Source organism: Lepisosteus oculatus, chromosome 18 (genome assembly GCF_040954835.1).
Source record: "Lepisosteus oculatus isolate fLepOcu1 chromosome 18, fLepOcu1.hap2, whole genome shotgun sequence".
Lineage (NCBI taxonomy): Eukaryota > Metazoa > Chordata > Actinopteri > Semionotiformes > Lepisosteidae > Lepisosteus > Lepisosteus oculatus.
Genome location: NC_090713.1, coordinates 21,649,213 through 21,670,004, shown reverse-complemented (window position 1 = coordinate 21,670,004; position 20,792 = coordinate 21,649,213). Strand labels below are relative to the sequence as shown.

Sequence of the window (20,792 nt, the reverse complement as noted above, 5' to 3'; positions counted from 1 at the left end):
GGTCATGTCAGAAAACTCACTCCTCATAATTTCTATCCTTTTATTTCGCTCTGTCGATGTGTGTTCTTGCACATCTGGTGGTTGTTTTGCACACTACCTGTTGTCTCTGTCTTTCTTTTATTAAACAATTGTATTCTAGTTTTTGTTTTGTACTACATATCATCTGAGAGCTACAGTAGCTAAATAGCATTTCGTTCTACCATATACCTGGATATGAGTATAATGACAATAAACTTGAACTAGTTTCAAAGAGAAAAACAACTGGGGCTTGCACTCCTCCTGTAATTCATGTCTCGATTTGATCCCTCCTTTCTGTGTTGAAGGACCAAGCATGGCTGAAGGCAAGTTCAAGAGGAAAGAGAGAGCCTACAGTGGGGTTTTGCTCTGTCTTCTTTCACAGGGCCTCCAGTATAGCGGATGACCCCTCCCACTCCCCCCACAAGCTCTGCGCCCTCCTACCGTCTGGGAAGAGAGATGGCAGCGTGCGGGCCAGCCCACCCCCCCCCAACTCTGGAACAGCTTCTTCCTGCAGGCTGGCGGGCTCCTCCACACCCTGGAATCTGCCTGCCCGCACCCCAGTTCCAGAAACAGGGTTTAAATCCCCCCCCAGTGTGTTATGTAGAGTGTATTATGCATTTGCCTTGTAATTTGCACTATCTGCACTTTGCACTTTGGGTAGCCCATCTACAATGTCCGTGTCCGTGTCCTGTCTGCATCCGTGTCCCGATCTCCCGTTCCGCTGTGTGCTTGTGTGCGCCTGGAATGAAAAATTAACGTGAACTCGAGCCGACATGAAATGAAGCTGTTGTAGTGTTAGCAACATCGTGTTCCTCTGTGGTCTTGGTTTTATGGTTTTGTGTGTCATTTTGTGCGTCTGAGCTCAGTGGTTTGTCCCTTTTGGCACGCACGTGGTTAGTGAGCCATAGAGACCTGGGACTGTTCCTTCAGCCCTCAAACTTGCAGGGTTACTGTTCCTCTGAGAGCGGAGCTCCGACTCCAGCCTGCTCTGGAATTATCAGCCAGCATCCGACTGATTGTTTTTTTTTGGCAAATGGACAATCGCTGTCCAAGCGCAAGCTCGCGCATCTGAATTGGAACAGCCGGGGCTTCTTTACACAAAAGGTGGTGGGAGAGTGGAACTAATTTCCCCAACCATACCCAAGCTTCTCTCGGGAAAGGGCTGGATGAGATCCGGGGGCGTCAATGAGCTACTATCAAGCACGCTAGCTCGGTACAATAGCCTCCTCTCATTTCTGACCCGAGCTCTTGTCCTTTTGAATCCGTACATAAGCTGCATGAGCCTCTTTAATCTGGGTTTAGGTCGATGCACAGAAATGAAACGCTCTTTGTTAGGGTTACTCATGATCTGCTGGGAGGGGGGGTTTTAATTCAATTTTACCCCTCCCACAGATCAGCACCAGGGTGGTGGTGCAGCAGCGGTGAGCATTTCTGCCTTGCAGTGCTGGGGGTCCTGGGTTCAAAGCCAGGCTTGAGGTGCTGTCTGTGTGGAGTTTGCATGGTGTGCCAGGGTTTGAGTGAGTTGCGTCTCACAGCCCAAAGGCATGCTGGTGGGTATTGGCTTATGGGAAAGCTGGCCCTGGTGTGTGTGTGTGTGTGTGTGTGTGTGTGTGTGTGTGTGTCCTGTGATGGACTGGCGTCCTGTCCAGGGTGTACCCCGCCTTGTGCCCCGTTGCTTGCTGGGATAGACTCCAGCATCACGCACAGCAGCCGAACACATTACCAAGAACACCCCCTTAAGGTTACGTGCTGTAACCCACTGAAGAGAGATGAGGACCAACGGGAAAACTACTTTTAAAATGGACTTCATACTTTTCAACCGGTTAACAGATTCTTCTGACACCGTGTCCCATCCGTTAAGAGATTAAGTACTCGACTCGCTAAACATTAGCCCGTGGCCAAGCTCACCCCCGCCCTGCAGAACGGTTAAGCCCCGGTCAGACTCAAATGAAACAAGTGGCGTTTTTTTTTGCGGCGTATAAAAAGCCAATTCCCACTCCATCGGGAGTGCACCTGGCCACCCTGCTCCGGGTGTTGGTGAGCTCCTGGCTTCACAGCTCTATCTGTTCAAGGGGAGGGGACTGCGTCGGCAGGCGCAGGCTGTACAGGAACAAGGACAGGTTCGTCCCGGGCTGAAAAGAGAAAAATAATAATAACTGCGTATATACTTATATAGCGCTTTTCTGGACACTCCACTCAAAGTGCTTTACAGGTCATGGGGATTCCCTCCACCCCCAGCAGTGTGTACCCCCACCTGGATGAGGCGCCAGTCCGCTCCCCACACCCCAGCTCTCAGTGGGGAGGAGAGCAGAGTGATGGAGCCAGTTCAGAGAGGGGGGTTATTAGGAGGCCATGATGGGTAAAGGCCAGGGGGGGAATTTGGCCAGGACACCGGGGTAACACCCCTACTCTTCTCGAGAAGCACCCTGGGGTTTTTAATGACCACAGAGAGGGCCTTGGTTTTACGTCTCATCCGAAGGACGGCGCCTGTTTACAGTCTAGCGTCCCCGTCACTATACTGGGACATTAGGACCCACACAGACCGCAGGGTGAGCGCCCCCTGCTGGCCCCACTCACACCTCTTCCAGCAGCAGCCTCAGCTCTCCCAGGAGTCTCCCCTCCAGGTACTGGCCAGGCTCACACTGCTGGGCTCCAGTGGGGCTGCCGGTGGGGAGCTGCAGGGGGATATGGCTGCCGGCTGAGACTTGCGAAGGAGCAAGTAAAGACCCGTCCGGGCTGTGGAGCCTTCTTCAGCTGCGGAATGTGACACAGTTTGCCTCAGCGGCTCCCCACTTGTGCATTTTTGTTCAACTTCACCCTCTCTCGTTTAAAACTCAACACTCCGACCATAGGTCCGAACGTTGCTGGGTTTTTTTTTTTTAATCGCTTCTGCAGCACCCACTAGATAGAAATAACGCCACAAAAATCCAGAGTTTTCCTCCTGGGAGCCCAGCGATTCCCAGTTTCTTTCGGCAGTTTGTGTCTCTTCTGCCTGCATGCAACACCCGGCACTTGGACCCCCTTAAAAACCCGCAGGACGTGACGTAGTTTGCGATTCACCAGGTAACGTCCCCGCCCCCCACGCCGAAGGATCAGATCAAGTCAAGAAGCAGAAGAAGAAACCAAACCAGGAAAGGCTTTATTGGTCATCGGAGAGCAACCTGAACATTTTCTCCTGCTAATCACAACAACTCCCCAACACGGGGAGGACAGCGCATCCTCAGCCCTTCATTTAAAAAACAAATTAAAAAAAGAGTACAGTAGGTCCTCAGACAAGCCCGCTTTGCCTTTTAAAATCTCCCCCCCCCCCCCAATCCCCCTCCGAAATATTTACATCATTCATACGCCCGTACGTTTCTCCAACCAAACCCGTCTGGGGTCTAATCTCAAGCCCTCTCCCCCCCGTGTCCTACACGAACGCACCCCACAAAAAAAGACGTCCGGCACAAAACGAGACACCCCACAGAGGCCCGGAACGGGGGGTCCTGACTCCTGGTCCCGCCCACAAGAGGGGAGTCTTCCGGCCATCATCCCAGCTGGGCTCTCGGAGACCTGCTGGATCCCGCCAGCGACTTCACCCGGCTTCAATTCCGGACTTCGGACACGGACTGGGTTTCCGAAACTCCTCGGAAAGGCCGTTTTGGTCAGATCTCGACGGACAGGTGGACGGTGACTATCTCTCCGCGAGTCTCCCTACAAAACTTCCCGGGCTTTGGAGTTCCGGGAACCAGGAAGGAGGGGGGGGGGGGCGGCTCTTTGGAAGCGACACGCCTGCTGGAGTTGGGAGCATCCTGGCTCCCTCGAAGCCAGAGGAACGGCCCGTCCTGGCTTGTAAAAACCAGGCTTCGGTGAGGTGACAAGACGTTATACGGACACCAGGGAGCAGCAGAGAGCCGGGTCGGAAAAGCACCGCGCGATCATCGCGTTCCCCGTTCTCTCGACCGCAGATTCTTCGGGGGGGGGGGGGGCTGAAATTCCCGGCGCTCTCCCTGCAGCAGGATCGAGAGGTTTTCCGCTCACAGATCCGCCTGGAACGGACGGCCCGGAGGGCTGAAAGGCAGTCGGATCCGGCTGAAGGATCCGGGGATCCTGGGGCAGGGGGAGAGGCGTTTGGCCTCCCCGGTGGCAGAGGTCCGGGAATCGGCCGGCTTGGCCGATACCCCCCCGCTGGGAGGTTAGCGGGTTCGAGTCCCTGCCGCAGAGGGGGCGCCGGAGACCCCAGTTGCCCTCGCGTGCCTCACTACAGAAGGGGGTGCCGGTGCTGTGGGACCCTTGAGATGGGACTATAGTTGGGGCTTCCTGTTTCCTGTTTAAAAGTAGCAAAACATCTATTCAGCTGTTTCCACCGAGACCACCGGTCACCCGCCTCCCCGCCAATCTGCCAAGCGGAGCCGCCGGGCGGCGCCGAGCCCCCCCCCCGCCCTCCGTGTGCAGCGCGTGGGTCCCGCGGTTTCACAGCTCGGCCCGCAACCAGGTTCTCTCCGGACCTGGGCTCATTTTCACCATCCCAAACTCCGGAGGGGAGGTGAACGGATCGGCGGCAGTCAACTGCTGGCAAGCGCGGCGAGGAAGCGGGACGGAGACCCCTAAACCTGGCGTTCAGCGTTTCAGCCGAGATGCCCCCCGGGCCGCCAATCCATACCCCCCCGTCCCGGGGCAAAGGAACTCGGGTTCAAATGTTCAAAGTGATTTTTTCGCAGGCGGCTTCTGCCAAGGGTCCAGCCTCTTTGAGCACCAGGATAAAAAAAAAAAAAAGAGTGGGGGGGGTTTGCTTAGTGAACCCCAACCCACACCCCACGCCACTCAAGAGGCAAGGGAAGCTCGAATTCTGGTTCTGGGGCGTTCCCCAGCCCACCCCACCCCTCACCCCCCCTGACCTCCCCTACCCCGCCATACCGCTGCCAAAACCTCGCTCTCATTATAAAGGACGCGCACCTACAAAATAAAGCTGAACGTTCGCGAGGTTTTTAAATAAATAGTTTTCCGGATAGAAAAAAAGGAAGGCTTGGTGTTCCGGAGACACACGTGGAGAAGCCTCGGCAGTATCGGATCACCCCAGCTGCTCGACACCCCTCAGCTTTACTTTTCGAACAGGAGCGGGGGGCCGGGACGTGCCGACGCCTTTATAACCCCCTTCCGACTGCGTTTCATGCGGAGCTCCGGGACGAAGGACAGGTGGACCGTGGGTCAGGCTCAGGGCACGTCCCATCGCCAGCTGTGCCCGGACCCCTCTGGGCTGGGCCCCCCTCAGCTTTCAGCAAAAACAGACGCCCCTTCCTCGGCACCTGCGGGCTCGCAGCCGGATCTGAGAGACTGCGCTGGAGGAGCAGGGCTGCGGGGGTGGGCGTGTCCGAGGATTGGGGGTGGGCGTGTCGGGGGAACAGAGCTGCAGAGGTGGGCAGGTCTGGGGAGTGGGGTGGGCGTGTCAGGGGAGCAGGCCTGTGGAGGTGGGGAGGTCTGGGGAGTGGGGTGGGCGTGTCAGGGGAACAGACCTGGGCAAGTGGGCGTGTCTGGGGAGCACAGCGTCAGGAGTGGGCAGGTCTGGGGAGTGGAGTGGGCGTGTCTGGGGAGCACAGCGTCAGGAGTGGGCAGGTCTGGGGAGTGGAGTGGGCGTGTCTGGGGAGTGGGTGGGCGTGTCTGGGGAGCACCGCGGCAGGAGTGGGCAGGTCTGAGGAGTGGAGTGGGCGTGTCTGGGGAGTGGGGTGGGCGTGTCTGGGGAGCACCGCGGCAGGAGTGGGCAGGCCTGAGGACCTGCAGACCCGCTCCTGCTCCTCCCCCGTTTAGCACCAGGAGTATCACCATAAGCGTCGGACAACCGGCAACCGAACCGCGGGAGGGAAGGAAACAAACGCGCACAATTCCAACTGAAAGAGCCCGAAGCCCCATCACAGCCCCTGCAAAGCAACGTGCTGAAAAGCCACGCAGCAGCCCAGCGTGGAGCTCAGGCGTCACCTCTGGGGGCCCGTTCCCCCTTGTCCTCGCGCACACACCATCAAAAGCAGTTTAAAACTACAAGCCCGACCTGCGTCACCCACGGCACTCGTCCAGGGTCCGATCCAGCCCTCTGGCCACTGGGTCCGAGCTGGTCACGTCTCTCTCGGTCACTTCTCCCATCGGCCAACTCAAACGGACCTGGGGTTCAGTCACACCCGATCACAGCCGATGACTAAACCAGGCAGAACGGAAAGCACCCCAGCAGAATTAGGGGTTCGTACTGGTACAAGGAAATTAAAAAAAAAACCAGAGAGCGATCGATCATGGATTCGGGCGTGGTCATCCACGTCAGGGGGTCAGGGGTGCGGTGGTGAATTCGGAGGGGGGTGGGTGATTTCGGCCGGCGCCTGTGCGCCTCCGCGCCCCCACCTGGGGGGCGCCACCTCCTGGCTTCCGGTCACGAAGAAAACCGAGCGGATCCCATTTCCGGAGTTCGGAGTTCGGAATCGCATGTTCCCGTGCTCCCGTTGGCGTACGACGGACATGAAAGAAAGGTCGTTATCCGCCTTTTAGCCACGGGATCTTGCCAGGGGATCTTGAAACGGGGGCAGTGTTGGGGGGGGGTGGGGGGAGGCTCCAGAGAGATGCAGCTCTTGTCCAAACACAGTTTGCAAAGAGGGAGCTATCCATGAGGTAGCCCTGCCTCGTGTACGGACACGGGAGGAGTCCGGCTTGGTGGGACTGCCGCAGGAATTCCGGGCGCCGAGGTCTTGCTCACAGTGACGGGCGCCGGGCTCTGGCCCGGTCCCGGCGCCTCCACTCCCCTGGTCCCGCGCGGTCCCGCTGGCCGCCTGGAAGCCCTCCCTCACCTCCGGCGCCTCTTGTCCTCCGCCCCTCGCGGCCTGCCCTGAGGATCTGCGCGGGAGAGACAGCGGAACAGCGGGCGTTTACTTCCGGGTGCGTCCGCCGCGCCGCTGGGGCTCGTGGGAACGGAAGGGATACCCAACGCACTTCTACCGTGTGGTGGAGTACCTGGACAATCTGAGCACAGGCGGACTCGGGACAGGGAAAGTCTGCCAACGAGGACCTGTGGTTCAAGGTCCAGGGTTCAGGGTTGAAAGTTCAGGGTTAAGGGTTAAAGATTCAAGGTTCAAAGGTCCAGGGTTCAGGGTTGAAAGTTCAGGGTTAAGGGTTAAAGATTCAAGGTTCAAAGGTCCAGGGTTCAGGGTTGAAAGTTCAGGGTTAAGGATTCAGAATTCAAACTTCAGGGTTGAAAGTTCAGGGTTCGGGGTTAAGGATTCAGGATTCAAAGTGCAGGGTTCAGGGTTAAGGATTCGGCGTGCAAGGGTTCAAGTCATGTCAAGCAAGAAACTCTTCTTCTGCAAAAAAGTCTTCCTCAGGGTTCCTGCACTACACTGAAGAAGAGGTTTTCTCGTCCCCCTGCTGGTTCTCCTACCTGTGTTTTTGGACTTGTTCTTTGACGCGGCGCGGCGGTCTTTCGAGGCCGGCGCTTCATCGGAGTCCACGAGAACTTCGATCTCGGCGGGGGGGTCCTCTGTCTCATCTGAAACAGATGCCACCGTCAGCGACGATTCTCGCCCCCTCGGAAAAAACCTCCGACCCGCCTGGAATTTGGCAGGAATAAGGATGCCGCAGTCCTGTCGAATCTATACTCCCGGATTTCTCCCAGAGAGCAGGAACCCAGCAGGAGTTATATGCTCACTGGCAGAAATACAGGGGATCTGCTGTCGACTACTGGGCAGAGCCTGCTCCCGCAGTGTGACCAGTGTGAACGGGACGTAGTCCCACAGAGTGGCAGAATGGAGCAGAAGCAAGAGGGAAAACTACGAGAAGGCAGGGAGACCACACAAACTCCACGCAGACAGCACCCCAGGTCTGGAACCGAACCCAGGGCCCACAGCGCTGCACGGCGCCAGTGCTCACCACTGTGTCGCCATACCACCCCGTCCGCAAACACTCCTTTCACAATCATCACACTGCAAGATTCTGAGCGCCTGAACACTCGTGAAGCGACTGTTTCAACTTCAGCCCTGGTCCTGCACAGCCACAGGGTCTTCCCATTCCACTCCTGCTTAAGCACTTAATAATCTATTCAGGGATCAATGGGCAGGTATTGAAACCCCTAAGAGATTACTGACCACGTGCAACCAGTGGGCCGAGGGGTCAGCAGCAAAACAGGCCCGACAAGGCGAGGATATACTGTGAGGGTACACAGGGGAAGTACACTGAGGCACTTCTTTACACAAAGGGCGGTGGGTGCCTGGAACAAGCAGGGGCGGGTAACTTAAGCTGAGTGAGGCGAAATCAGTTAAAGTAATTAGCTATGGGCAACCCAGCAAGCCTGCTCTCACTGGTAACCTTCCTCACGCGTTTGAGACTGGAGCCTCTGTTACAACTGCACCAGGGCTGTGGCTCTGGACCCTCTGTCCTTTTGGGTGGGGTCTCTTGTGAAAGCGTACCCCCCCCCCCCGCCCCGCCCGTGTGCACGATACCTGGCCTGGCCTGGTGCTGCTGTAGCTGGCTGGTGAAGAAGCGCTCCCTCAGGGACACCTGCTCGTCCCAGGCGGCCAGGATGCGGTTCCTGTCTTGGGCGGAGAGGCCCAGGGAGTCCGGGTGGGCCTCCTCGATGTGGCACCGCGCCCCCTCCGCGCTCTGGGAGTGCTGCAGCTCCCCGCACACCATGCACACCAGCAGCTGGTTCAGGGGGTCGTAGTCCATGAGGAACAGGGCCCTCCACTCGGCCTCCGAGTCCGGCACGCCGCTGCCACCCCCCTCGGAGAGGGGCCGCGGAGAGGGCGGCCCCGGGTGGGCCTCTGGGGGTCTGCCTGCTGCGCTTCTGTCTGCAGAAGAGAGGACACTGAGGGAGGCAGGAAGTGACATCACCGGGAGAAGAGCGGGCCATTGGGGGAGGCAGGAAGTGACATCACCGGGAGAAGAGCGGGCATTGAGGGAGGCAGGAAGTGACATCACCGGGAGAAGAGCGGGCCATTGGGGGAGGCAGGAAGTGACATCACCGGGAGAAGAGCGGGCCACTGGGGGAGGCAGGAAGTGACATCACCGGGAGAAGAGCGGGCCATTGGGGGAGGCAGGAAGTGACATCACTGGGAGAAGAGCGGGCATTGAGGGAGGCAGGACGTGACATCACTTGCACACATCCCTGAACCCGCGCCTCCCAGCCAAACACCCGCGCACGGGCCCGTCCCGTCCGAGAGGCGCCAGTGTCCACCTCGGCGCCGGTTATCGGTTTGTTTCTGTGGTTTTCAACCCAAGTTTTTTCGAAAGCTGCCCTTTTGACCTCACTGGGGACAGTGTGGTCAGCCCTGGTCACCGTGTGACAGGGCAGGTTTGGCTGTCCCTTGTCACGCTGGGCTGGGGAGGGTTTCCTGGCCCGCAGGCCCTGTCGCACACAGACCTCACGGAAGGCACCTAGGCTCTGTAGTCCGGACCAGAGAAGATCACACGGACACGGCGTACGGATGGCACTCAGGTGAGGGTTAAAGCCTCCTACATTGCCAAAAACTCACAGAATCGGTCTGGTGAAACTTCGGTTCTGCCCTGCCGGCACACCGTACCTTTCGCCCTGAAGGTGGTCCCGCCGTCCGGCCCGATCCGGGGGCTGGTCTCCGGCGACCCGCTGGGGAGCAGAACAGCGCACAGTCAGGGGCGGGCAGGAGAAACCGCCCTGCCCTCCGCCCCGACTCCTGCGCGCCCCCTCCCCCCGCCCCCCCCAGGTCGGCTTGGCGCGAGGCTGGGGAGTCTCCCCCCCCCGCGGTTCTCAAGTCTCGGAGTTCCTCACCTGTGCAGGATCTGCGCCTCTCCGTCGCTGCAGTCCAGCCACTGGGGTGAGGGCTCCCCCTTCGAACACACAAGACACAGGCCTGGTCAAGGCTCCGAGAGGCACGCCGCTGCCCGCGCGCAACGCCATTGAGCAACGCAACATTCATGAGAACACGATCCGTCGCGAGGGACAGCTAAACCCCCCACAAAATCTTTCACCAGTTATCACTGATCATCGTCGCACCGCAAAAAAACCCGAACGATATCAACGGGAGTATCATCTATTAGAGGTTCAGGTGGGCAGCTGCGTCAGCAGGCGTAGGCTGCAGAGGAACAAGTAACAGGTTTATTCCATGCCGAAAAAACGAAAAGAAAGAGAACACAACGTTTCGGCCGTGGAGCCTTCTTCGGGGCTCTGTTCTGGCTGCAGGGAGTGGAAACAGCGAGGCCGGGCTTCCCGCACGGCAAGCTGGAAAAAATCCACGGGATCAAGGAAGGAGGGGGGCAGCTATCCCAGACCCCCGCCACCAGCCCCGTTTTAACGGGAGCGCAGAGAGAGAGAGAGGCCGGAGGGAGTCGGGGCCTCGTTTTAACGGTGAACAAGCGCAGGTTAATTCCAGGCCGGAAAGAGAAGACAGGAACCGCAACGTTTCGGCTGTGGAGCCTGAAAACAAACCCAGGAATAACGACCGCGACTTGTTCCTTCGCGGCCCGAGTGCGGACCTCCCGCCCGGACGATGACGGATTGACGCCCCCGCGAGCCGCGGCTCTGCCTGAACCCTTCTGCCTGAACGCGGCGGACGGGCGCCTCTCCGGCCGGGTCTGGGAGTACGACGGCAGACGCGCTCGGGAGCGCAGCTCGGGGATTACCGTCTGGCCGCGGGCCCCGGGGGGCGGGGACTCCGCGGGGCCCCAGCCGCCGGCCGGCTCCGCCCCGCCGCGCCGCCTCAGCTCCCGGTCCCGCGCCGCCTTGCGGGCCCTCTGCTCCTGCTTCTTCACCCGCCAGTACGCCCTCTTCCTCTGCCGCAGCTCCTCCGCCAGATCGGGGCGGGCCCGGCCCGGCGCGGGGCCCCCCGGGGGCCCGGGCCCGCAGCAGGACTCGGCCCGCTTGGCGGTGGCGCGGGTCCTCTGGGGCCTCCCCGCCGACGGAGGGGGAGGAGGAGGAGGAGGAAGAGATGGTGCCGGTGGCGGCGAGGGCTCGTCCCCGGAGGGGGACCTCTCCTGCCACCTCTGAACCCCGGGGGACCGGGGGGACGGGGGGTCGGGGTCCGGCTCGGCTGCGTTGGGGGTCAGCGGAGGAGGTGACGGCGGTGCCCCCCGCAGGGGTGGGTCAGCGGTCCCGTTCGGGGTCTCCCGCCCCGGGACGGAGAGGGCAAGGAGCTCCTCCGTCGAGTCCGCCGACTTGAGGCGGCTGACCCCCTGCCGACCCGCAGGAAGCAGTCCCTCGGGGTCCTCCGGGGTCCTCCCTCCGGGATCGCCGGGCCCCCCCGCCAGCCGGGCAGCTGGGAAGGGGCCGGGGGTGTCCGGGAACGGGGGCGCCGGCCGGTCGGTCCCGAACGCGCCCAGGCCCTGCGGGACAGAGGATCCAGACGGACAGGGTCGGTCCCACTGCAGCACCACCGCGTTCGGCCTTCCATTCGCCTCGCGAGCAAAACCCACCCCGTTTCCCGACCGCCTCGTCCGATTCGGGGTCGGGGAGCCCGGCGGAGGGCGCACAGCGGGGTACGCCCCGGGCGGGACGCCAAACAGACTCCGCGACCCCGAACCCCAACAAGCAGCTGGAAAAGGGGTGGCTGGCTGGTATCATCTGGGAGTGACGCTCCTTACCTGGAGGCCCCCGGCGGCGTGGCCCCCGGCGTGCTCCCTCAGCCTCCTCAGCTCCCGGTCCCGCGCCGCCTTGCGCGCCCTCTGCTCCTGCTTCATCACCCGCCAGTACGCCCTCTTCCTCTGCCGCAGCTCCTCCGCCAGATCGGGGCGGGCCCGGCCCGGCGCGGGGCCCCCCGGGGGCCCGGGCCCGCAGCAGGACCGGAGCCGATTCGTGGCGCGGTTCCTCTGGGGCCTCCCCGCCGCCGGAGGGAGAGGAGGAGGAGGAGGAGGAGGAGGAGGGGTCGGTTCCGCTCCATCCCGCACCTGCGCCGGCGGGGCCCGGGGGGCGGGGCTCGGCCCGTCCCGCTGGCTCTCCGGCGTCAGCGCGCGCCCCTCGTCTTTGGGGTGCGGCCCATGGGGCGCGGCGGGGGACATCTCAATCGCGGCCCCCTCCTCCCCAGGGCCCGGCTCCTCGTCCGGCGGCTGCTGCTTGATCTGCGGTTCGGCCGGGCTCGTCTGGACGTGCGCCGACTCCGTGCCGGAGGACCGGTCCCTCTCCCGCTTGACCCTGGCCTGCGGGGGCTTCAACTTCGGCGCCTGCCTGGCGGGGAGGAAGCCCGCGCGGGGCGCGATTCTGCCGGCCCGAGCCGCCGCCGCCGCCGCCGCCGCCACCGCCGCCGGCCCAACCGCGACCCAGGACGCGCAGCGGCCCGGCGGCCTGGCGGGGTCCAGCCTCCACGGCAGGAAGGCCCGGCGGGCCTGGGCGGCGCGCTTCGCCCTCTGCTCGCGCTTCTTGACGCGCCAGTACTCCCGCTTCCTGGCCATCCGCTCCTCGTTGGTGGTCGCCGGCGCTGGCACGGGCCGCGGCCCAGTGACGCCAAGCCCCGCGGCGCCCGCCGGCGTCTCCTGGGGGGGATGGAAGTCGGGCAGGGGCCGCCGCGCCGCGGGTGGAAGCCGGTCCGGGCTGCCGCGGAGCGCGGCTCTGGTCTCGCCGGGGGGAGAAGCGGCCTGCCCGGGGGGGCCGGGGCGGGGGGGCGCGGAGGGGCGGAAACGGGGCCCGGCGTGACACCCCTGCCCGTTGAAGACGTCGTGCTTCGCCTCGAAGAGGGCGGGCGGCGGCGCGATGCTGGCCGTCACGGTGCCGTCCTCCTTGATGAACCCCCCGATGAGCTCGCCGTCCCCGGCCGCCAGGCCCTCCAGAGGGCGGCGCCCCCCGGCGGGCTGCAGCCGGCCGCGGCGCATCTCGCCCAGGATGGTCTGGTAGCGCTTGACCCGGCGCAGGTGGGCGTCGCGCTCCTTCATGCGCGCCCGGGCCTCGGCGGACAGCTTGGCCCGCTGCTCGCGCTTCTTGACGCGCCAGTACTCCCGGCGGCGGGCCATCCTCTCCTCCTCCAGCTGCTGCTGCGCCGCCAACGCCAGCGGGCCGCCGCGGGGGTCGGCCCCGAGAGCCGCCGGCTGGCACGCGCCCGCCGCCCTCTTCTGGCGCCACAGGGCGGCCCGCGCGCCGGGCGAGGGGGCCCGGGAGAAGTGGGCCGCCGCGTATCCGACCCCCGGCGCCGCCTCCGCCAGCAGCCCCGCGCCCCCGAGACGGAGCGCGTCCCCCGCCCTCGCGGACGGGCCGGCCGGCTCCTGTTTGACCGGGACGCTCGCCGGGGGGCGCCGGGGGGCCTTCCCCGAAACCCGCCGCCCTTTCCGGCTCCCCTGCAGGCCGGGCTGACCGGGCTGGGGGCCCGGCTGGGGCGGCGGCGGGGTGTCCGGCCTCCAGCAGCTCTCCCGGGCCCGGGCCAGAACCTTGGCCCTCTGCTCCCGCTTCTTGAGGCGCCAGTACTCCCGGCGCCGGGCCACCCTCTCGTCCTCCGTCTCCGGCGCCGCCCCCCGGGCTCCGGCGTTGACCCTCACCCCGTCGGCCACGTCCGGGGGGATCCGGAGGCGGGGGAGCCCCGCGCCGCAGGGGGGCGCCCCGTTGTCCTGAGCCTGGGGGTGGCCTTTCCCCGGGGGGCAGGCGGCCGCGGCCCCGTTGGGCCTGGGCTCGGGCGGCGGCCTGTCCCGGCCCGGTCCCGCGGCCTGCAGGTCCCAGCAGTCCGCGCCCAGCCGCTGGGGCACGCGGGTGAACTTCAGCCGCAGCGCCGGCTTCCTCTGCTCGTCCGGCGGCCCCAGGCAGGCCCGGGGGAACTGGGGCAGGATCTTATTCAGCTTGAGCCGCTGGAACCAGCGCTCCTTGTGCTGCGGCGCGGCCGGCCTCCTGGCGCGGGCGGGCGCTGGGGGCGCGGGCGGGTCCAGGGGGGGCGGGGGCCCGTCGGGCGGCCCCCCCGCCCAGGCGCCGCCGCCCTGGAGCCCGCCCCCGAGCTGGGGCTCCGCGGCGACCGGCGACGCCGAGAGCCGGGCGCCCCAGGGACCCGGCGCGGGCGCCTCGCCGTCTGGCAGCTCGTCCAGGTCCAGCACGTCGAAGAAGGACGGGCTGACCAGCACGTCGCAGAGCCCGGCGGCGGCGTCGCTCGTGGGCCCCTGGGGGTCCATCTGGCAGGACCACTCGGCGCCCAGCCCCTCGTCCGCGGGCGGCCCGGGAGCGAGGGGCGGGGACGGCGCCGGCGCGGCCGGGAGATCGCCGGTGCCGGGCCGCGCGGGCCCGCTCCGCTCCTTGGCCCTCTGCTCCCTCTTCTTGGTCCTCCAGTACTCCCTCTTCTTGGCCAGCGTGGCCTCGTCGAACTCCGAGGCTGGGCGGTACCGCTGGGCCCGGCCGCCGCCGCCGCCGCCCCACCCCTTACTCAGGGGGCTCTGCATCCTGTCTCCCCTGCCGGAGCGGGTCGGTTCCGGTGCTCCGGGCCGGAGCCGGCGCGCATCCCTCTTCCCGCCCCGGGCAGGACGGAAAGCGCTAGGGAGCGAGGCCTGCTGGGAAGGACGGGCGCCTCATCGCTCTCGGTGGCGGCGGCAGCGTCGTCGTCGTCGTCGGCGTCGTCTCGTCTCGGAGGCTCGAGCGGCGTCCCTCCGATCCTGGCGGGGCAAGACAGCCGGGGAGGATCGCGGTCAAGGGAACGCCCGAACCGGGGGATCACGCCAACACCGGGCGGCCCCGGCGCCGGAGGGGGAGGGGAGCCCTCTGCAGCCCCCCGCTGACGCGCACACACACACACTCTCGGCCGGTCTTCCCAGGTTTCCCCCAGGAACGTTCTAGGAACAGAACCGGAACCGATTCCGAACCCAGCGCACGGAGACGCCCTTCCTGCCCGCTAGTCCCCCACCGTGTACCGAGACGTCCGAGCCCACCGGGGCAGGTCACGGGGGTTACGGCACACGCTTATCCACCCCTGCCTCTTGTCGTTTTGTTGTTCGGCTGGTTCTTTGTGACTTTGCCAAGACTGAACTAGACGCCCGGCCCTATTATCGTGGCGGGGGGGGGGGGGGGGAGGGGGCTCAGATTGACCCCAGGACAGTCCAGCTTCACAGGCCCGAGCTGTGGAGCCGAATCTGCGGCAGTCTCCAGCCCACGGAGGAGCCCGTTCAACTCCCCCGCCTCCCCACGGGTGGAAGACGCTCAGCTACCTATCCTAGCGCACCGCTCCCATTCAGGAATATGAAACACGGTGTGGGGGGGGGTTGTAACAATGGAGACTTACACTCGCGGTTGAACCCTGTTTGAGTGGACGAGAAGCACCGGTTCCGCTCGGGCCCGGGACTGTGAATGCGGCGAACGCAACAAAACACACACACACACACAAAAAAAGACGTTACTGTCTCTTTAAAGTCCCGTCCCTGCGCCTAGCACGGGCGAATTCTCCCTCGTAAGCCATTTTCTCTTTGATCGAGCCCCTCGCTTGACGGTGTCCCCCCCCCCAGTGGCGGAAATGGCCCACGTTAACTAGCGGCCGTCGGGCTGTGGAGGTGTAGCGGCCGCGGCCCCCGGGCAAGCGACATTTCGGAAGGATTGTGCGCTCCGATGTGTCTCTTCTCTCCCTCTCTCTCCCACAATGGACAGCCTCTTCCTACTCTGTCCACACTCCGCCTGACGACTGCCTGTGCGTGTGTGTGTGTGGGGCTGGTCTCTCTTCTTCTTCTTTTTTTTTTTTACAACCAGCACAGGCGGAGCACGGCGGACGACGGAACGGCACACACACACACACAAAAACACAACAACAACGGAGTTGATAAAAGCATGCGGGCGTCGTTACCTGGGGGCGGGGGGGGTGGGGGTAGTTACCATCTAACTTTCCCGGCGCACTTTTGTCACCGCTCGGACAGTGTTTACAAGTCGGGACAGGGTAGCGACGTGCCCCACCAGCCAGCCAGCCCGCCCTCCCTCTTCCGCCGCTGCCTTGACAACGGGCGAGAGAAGAACCAGGATGTAGGACCTGGCGGATGCGCAGCGGCGCGTGGACGGGGGACAGGGCTTCTTAAAGGCGCAGGAGCCCCGCAGAGAGCAGGCGTGCGTCTGGGGTTTCTTTTTATTTTATTTTATTTTTTGGGGGGGGGGGGAGACACAAGGACTCCGGGACATGAACGCTGGAGAAGTGTGGCGGTCGTGTCGCCTCCCGCAAGGAAAATGCATGAGATTACAAAAAAAAAGTCTGTTGAAAGAGCGACCGGCACGGGGCTCAAAACTCAGCATAAAGCTGATTTTTTTTTTCTCTACGTTCTCATACAGGGCTCGTCTTCGTTCTGTTTTCTTTTTCTTAATGTGTCTTCCTCCCTTTATTCATTCGTCGCTTTCTCCGAACCCATAATCGGGCTGTTCTCACTGGTCACAGCTGGACATCGCTCTGGCCACAAACTCACTATTTTATTCCCAGGCGCAGGGCCTGTGGTGAGGGGAACCGGGGCCCGGCTGTTCCTGTGTTAGGTCCCATAGCTGGTTTGATAAACGGGGTGTCTCTCCCCTCCTCCCCCTGCGTCTTCGAAGACTAAAGAGAGAGCCCGGCGGACTGACGTCACCTCCGTTCTCCCTTCCGTGCGGGACGGAGGGGGGGCTGAGACCCCTGACGTCATCACACGTCGCCATTGAGGAAGTTGCGTCGCTTTTCCGGGGGTAAGGGGGGGCGGGACTTCTCTTCGTGCCGCAACACACGCTGGAGAGCGGGGATGGCCGTGACCGCAGCCCTGTCTCGATCAGAGCATTTACACTTCCTCGTTTGTTTAAAAGCGGAGGAGATGGGCTGACACTTCTATAGCTCTTTCCTGGAACCTCCACTCAGAGCTCTGTACAGGTCTTGGGGATCCCCTCCACCCCCACCAGTGTGTACCCCCACCTGGATGAGGCGCCAGTCCGCTCCCCACACACCAGCTCTCAGAGTGATGGAGCCAGTTCAGAGAGGGGGGTTATCAGGAGGCCATGATGGGTCAAGGCCAGGGGGGAATTGGGCCAGGACACTGGGGTAACACCCCTACTCTTCTCGAGAAACACCCTGGGGTTTTTAATGACCACAGAGAGTCAGGACCTTTTTTACAGTCTAGTGTCCCCCGTCACTATACTGGGGCATCAGGACCCACACAGACTGCAGGGTGAGCGCCCCCTACTGGCCCCACTAACACCTCTTCCAGCAGCAGCCTCAGCTTTCCCAGGAGTCTCCCCTCCAGGCACTGGCCAGGCTCACACCTGCTGGGCTCCAGCGGTGAGCTGCAGAGCGATATGGTTGCTGCTGGAAGAGGTGTGAGTGGGGCCAGCAGGGGGCGCTCACCCTGCAGTCTGTGTGGGTCTTAATGCCCCAGTATGGTGACGGGGACACTAGACTGAAAACAGGCGCCGTCCTTCGGATGAGACGTAAAACCGAGGTCCTGACTCTCTGTGGTCATTAAAAATCCCAGGGTGTTTCTCGAGAAGAGTAGGGGTGTTACCCCAGTGTCCTGGCCAAATTTCCCATTGGCCCTTACTAATCATGGCCTCCTAATAACCACCCTCTCTGAACTGGCTCCATCACTCTGCTCTCCTCCCCACTGAGAGCTGATGTGTGGTGAGCGTTCTGGCGCACTATGGCTGCCATCGCATCATCCAGGTGGGGCTGCACACTGCTGGGGGTGGGGGGGATCCCCATTACCTGTAAAGCTCTTTGAGTGGAGTGTCCAGAAAAGCGCTATATAAGTGTAAGCAATTATTATTATTATTATTATTATTATTATTATATGGCTGCTGGGTCATATATATGAAAACGTGTGCGCGCCTCTCCATGGGTCACCGAAGTCGAGGTCGCGCTTACAGCACCCCCTCCTGGGCAGACCGCAGAGCGACGCAGTCTGGCGTCCAGGGTGATCAGGTCAGCCCAGTAGTCCATCGCTGGGGCGCAGCTCCGCTCTGTAGTGGACACTTTTACACCTCGCTGTCTCGGGTGTCAGATTACTGAGCTCTCAGGCCGAAGGGGGTTTTGTTTTTTCTCTTCTCACGCTGACGTCTCTTATTTTAAGTTGTATGATGTTGCACTTGCTGCAGCTGTTGTGTATTTGTGTTTATTTTGGCGAGTCCTAACAGTGAATGCCTTCGGATCACCGCGCACCTGCAGAGAAACATTTCCTCCCGTGCCCTTGCGCACAGGACGGGGGAATAAGACATTAACTGATAAGGCGCAGATGGATTCGCCTCCCCTCCACCCGATTGGAGCCGTACGGAAGCCCGCACGGCGGTCGCGCGAACACGCGTGTGCGTGGGTCGAGTCGCCCCATCGCCCTTCTTGCTTCGAGCCCGACACCTTCGACGTTCACGCGTGGGGTGTGTGTGTGTGGGGGGGGGAGCCTTTCTGTCTTCGGCAGGTACGCGAGCGAGAAAAGACACAGAGCGCCCCCCACGCACACGCGCAACCGCCCACTTTACTTCGAATCAAGCAGCGCGCGGAAATTTTTTTTTTTGGGGGGGGGGGGGGGCGAGGAAAAATGGACGTGACAGACGGACAGACCAGCCCTCGCCGAGCGAACTGGATCGGGCGGCGGCGGCGCGCCCCCTCGCTGCACCGGCGCACGCCGTCCGGAAGGCACCGCGCTGTCTCTTTAAATTTACCCAGGAGCCCCTAAAGGAGCCCCAGGGGCCCCTGGCCAGGCCCCCCCACCCAGCAGAGTCGCGGTGGCTCTCGCACACGCCCGGCCGAGAAGCCGCTGCACCGCTCCGACCGCCCGCCCCGGCCCAGGTCCCGCTCCGAGCGGTACCGGGGGGCCCAACGCGTGTGTCATTTCTTAAAAGTTTAGCCGGCTCCCGTGTTTCGGGAAGGGACGGCCGGACAAGGAGGAGAAGGAGAAGAAGAAGGAAGAGGAGGAGGAGGAGGGGTATGGGAGTAGGGGTACGAGACAGCAGCGCTTTAACAGAGCCGGTTTGATTTGATTTTTCTTGAACAGCTTTGCAAGTAGCTGTCCGGCGAGGGATAGCGACGCAGCCCCGTCTCTCGCCCTCTCTCTCTCTCTGTCCTTTTGAAGGCGCAATGGCAGAGCGCGAAGACGGGGAAGGAGCCTCCGCCGAGCCCCAGGCTGGCTCCCCCTCATTAATAATAAGCAGCGAGGAGGACGGGAGCAGGCGAAGGCGCGGCGAGCCGCAGACGGACTCGGGAGGTAAAGGTGTCGTCCTGCTGTCGCGTCGTTTTCTGTTTCCGCCCGTCCTCCCCCCCCCGTCTCTGTGCGACAGCCCTGCGAGAAGCGTGTCCCCCTTTCCTCTCGTGCTCTGGCCCCACAGACAAAGGCGGAAAAAAAAAAAAAATGATCCCATGCTTTCCGGCTGCGGAAAGCGAGCCGCGACCCCCACCTGGCGGTCGAAACCGGTATCGCCCGCAATTGCAGCCTGGTCACACGCGGCGGTGCCGTGAGGGGGGTCACGACAGGGGTCCCCCGGTTCTATCTAAAGATTGGGGGCGCCTATGAATGGTCACCCGGTTTCGGGGCCTTCTGAAGGGAACAGATCGGGCTCCGCCTGGGGGAGGTGTTGCCGATCTGTAGAAATGGGCGCTGCTGTAATTGGGGGGGCTCCCCAGTGCCAGGGTTGGGGGACCCCTGGGATAGAAACAGGCCACATGATCTGACATTGTCTCACAGATCTTGTGTCACCCTTCATGCCCTCTGTTGTCGCGTGAGGGAAAACCCGCAGGAGGGCTCTGCGCTGTGCCCAGGTACCCCACGAGAATCAACGTGAACCCGGACGTCCGTCGGGGTTCCCCCGAAATGCTTGGTTCTCCCCATTCTTGGTGCATTAATAACCCGCGCGGCCTGTCCAGGCTTCAGCTTTGCAGGCGGTATCGGCGGGGGGGGGGGGTACGCGCTGCTGGGGGTGGAGGGGATCCCCCCCTGACCCGTACAGGGCTCTGAGTGGGGGGTCCAGAAAGGCGCTCTAGGGGTGTCCGGAGTATTATTCTAGAAACGGGCAAACAAAAAAGAATCGAGCGCAGAATTTGGGAGCCCAGAACCAAAAAGAAAGGTGTCTTTTCTCTCCGTCTCGGGGTGACGCTCGCCCAGCGACCCCCCCGCGAGTGCGGGGATTGAGGGAGGCGTCGGAAAAGGACCCGATCCCGGGTTCGAGTCCCGGCAGGTCCGAAACGGTCTCACCTGTCCCCCCCCCCCTCGCTCTCCCCGACAGACGAGATCTCGGCCAACGGTGACGAGGGAGATCCGGATGGGGGTGGCGGGCCGGGCCCCCCCTGCTGGAGCCCCCCGGACTCCCCCGCGGCCCGCCAGCAGCCGGCCGACCCGCGCGAGGAGCGGGCCTCCCGGCCGGGCCGGAGCCGGATCCCGGGCCGGGACCACCGGCGCTACTACCACGAGTACTGGCGCAGCGAGTACCTGATGGACTTCGACCCGCCGAGCCACGGCATGATCTGCATGGTCTGCGGCAGCGCGCTGGCCACCCTCAAGCTCAGCACCATCAAGCGCCACATCCGCCAGCGGCACCCCGACTCGCTGCTCTGGAGCCCCGCCGACAAGGAGGTCATCCGCTCCGGCTGGGAGAGCCACCTGTCCCTGGAGGGGGGCCGCCGGCCGCGCTGCTCCAGCCCCGGGGCGGGGGGGGGCGGGGCGGCCCGGGGCGGGGTGCTGGACTGCGCGCGGAGGTCCGCAGGTGAGCTGGGGCGGGTGGCTCTGGGGGGCTCCCCGTTGGCTTGAGCCTAGGTTAGGGGGGGGGAGGGAGGAGGTTGAAATCTACACGCGCCCCTTTACGCAAAGGGTGGCGGGAGCGTGGGGCTCTGTTGCCCCAGTCATGGGGTTGAAGCCGGTACCCTGGCCCCCGTCGTGGAACTCCTGGATGAGATCCTGGAGTTAAGGCCGTGTTACACGCAGGGGGGCGG

At 63.0% G+C, this 20,792-nt stretch overlaps 2 protein-coding genes across 7 annotated transcripts in view; one reads left to right on the top strand and one right to left on the bottom strand.

Annotated features, from left to right (window-relative positions):
• Positions 1–26: 26 nt before the first annotated feature.
• LOC107075885 (collagen alpha-1(I) chain) lies at positions 27–16,698 on the bottom strand. Of its 5 annotated transcripts, none has more exons than XR_011182381.1 (9): positions 15,723–16,696; positions 11,578–14,547; positions 10,621–11,319; positions 9,770–9,828; positions 9,546–9,607; positions 8,466–8,813; positions 7,409–7,516; positions 6,041–6,867; positions 27–2,150 (listed from the first exon to the last, which is right to left on the bottom strand). XR_011182381.1 is itself a non-coding variant. In XM_069180193.1 (8 exons), the coding sequence occupies exons 2-8, from the start codon at positions 14,335–14,337 to the stop codon at positions 2,086–2,088; spliced, it is 4,101 nt and encodes a 1,366-aa protein (XP_069036294.1). In that variant the 5' UTR covers positions 14,338–14,547; positions 15,723–16,698; the 3' UTR covers positions 27–2,085. The 5 variants fall into 5 exon arrangements, 3 of the variants coding, with proteins under 3 accessions (XP_069036294.1, XP_069036295.1, XP_069036296.1); XR_011182380.1 differs by lacking the exon at positions 27–2,150 and adding an exon at positions 3,135–4,324; XM_069180193.1 differs by lacking the exon at positions 6,041–6,867 and having other exon boundaries at positions 15,723–16,698.
• A 1,697-nt stretch (positions 16,699–18,395) lies between these two features.
• Positions 18,396–20,792, top strand: part of zfta (zinc finger translocation associated) — an 8,205-nt gene continuing 5,808 nt past the window's right edge. Inside the window, exons 1-3 of one of the 2 annotated variants that reach the window (XM_069180525.1) lie at positions 18,396–18,809; positions 18,943–19,074; positions 20,090–20,566. In XM_069180525.1, coding sequence (XP_069036626.1) covers positions 18,948–19,074; positions 20,090–20,566 — 604 coding nt within the window. In that variant the 5' untranslated portion in view covers positions 18,396–18,809; positions 18,943–18,947. Of the gene's footprint in view, positions 19,075–20,089; positions 20,567–20,792 lie in introns of both variants that reach the window. The other variant, XM_069180524.1, reaches the window with a different exon arrangement.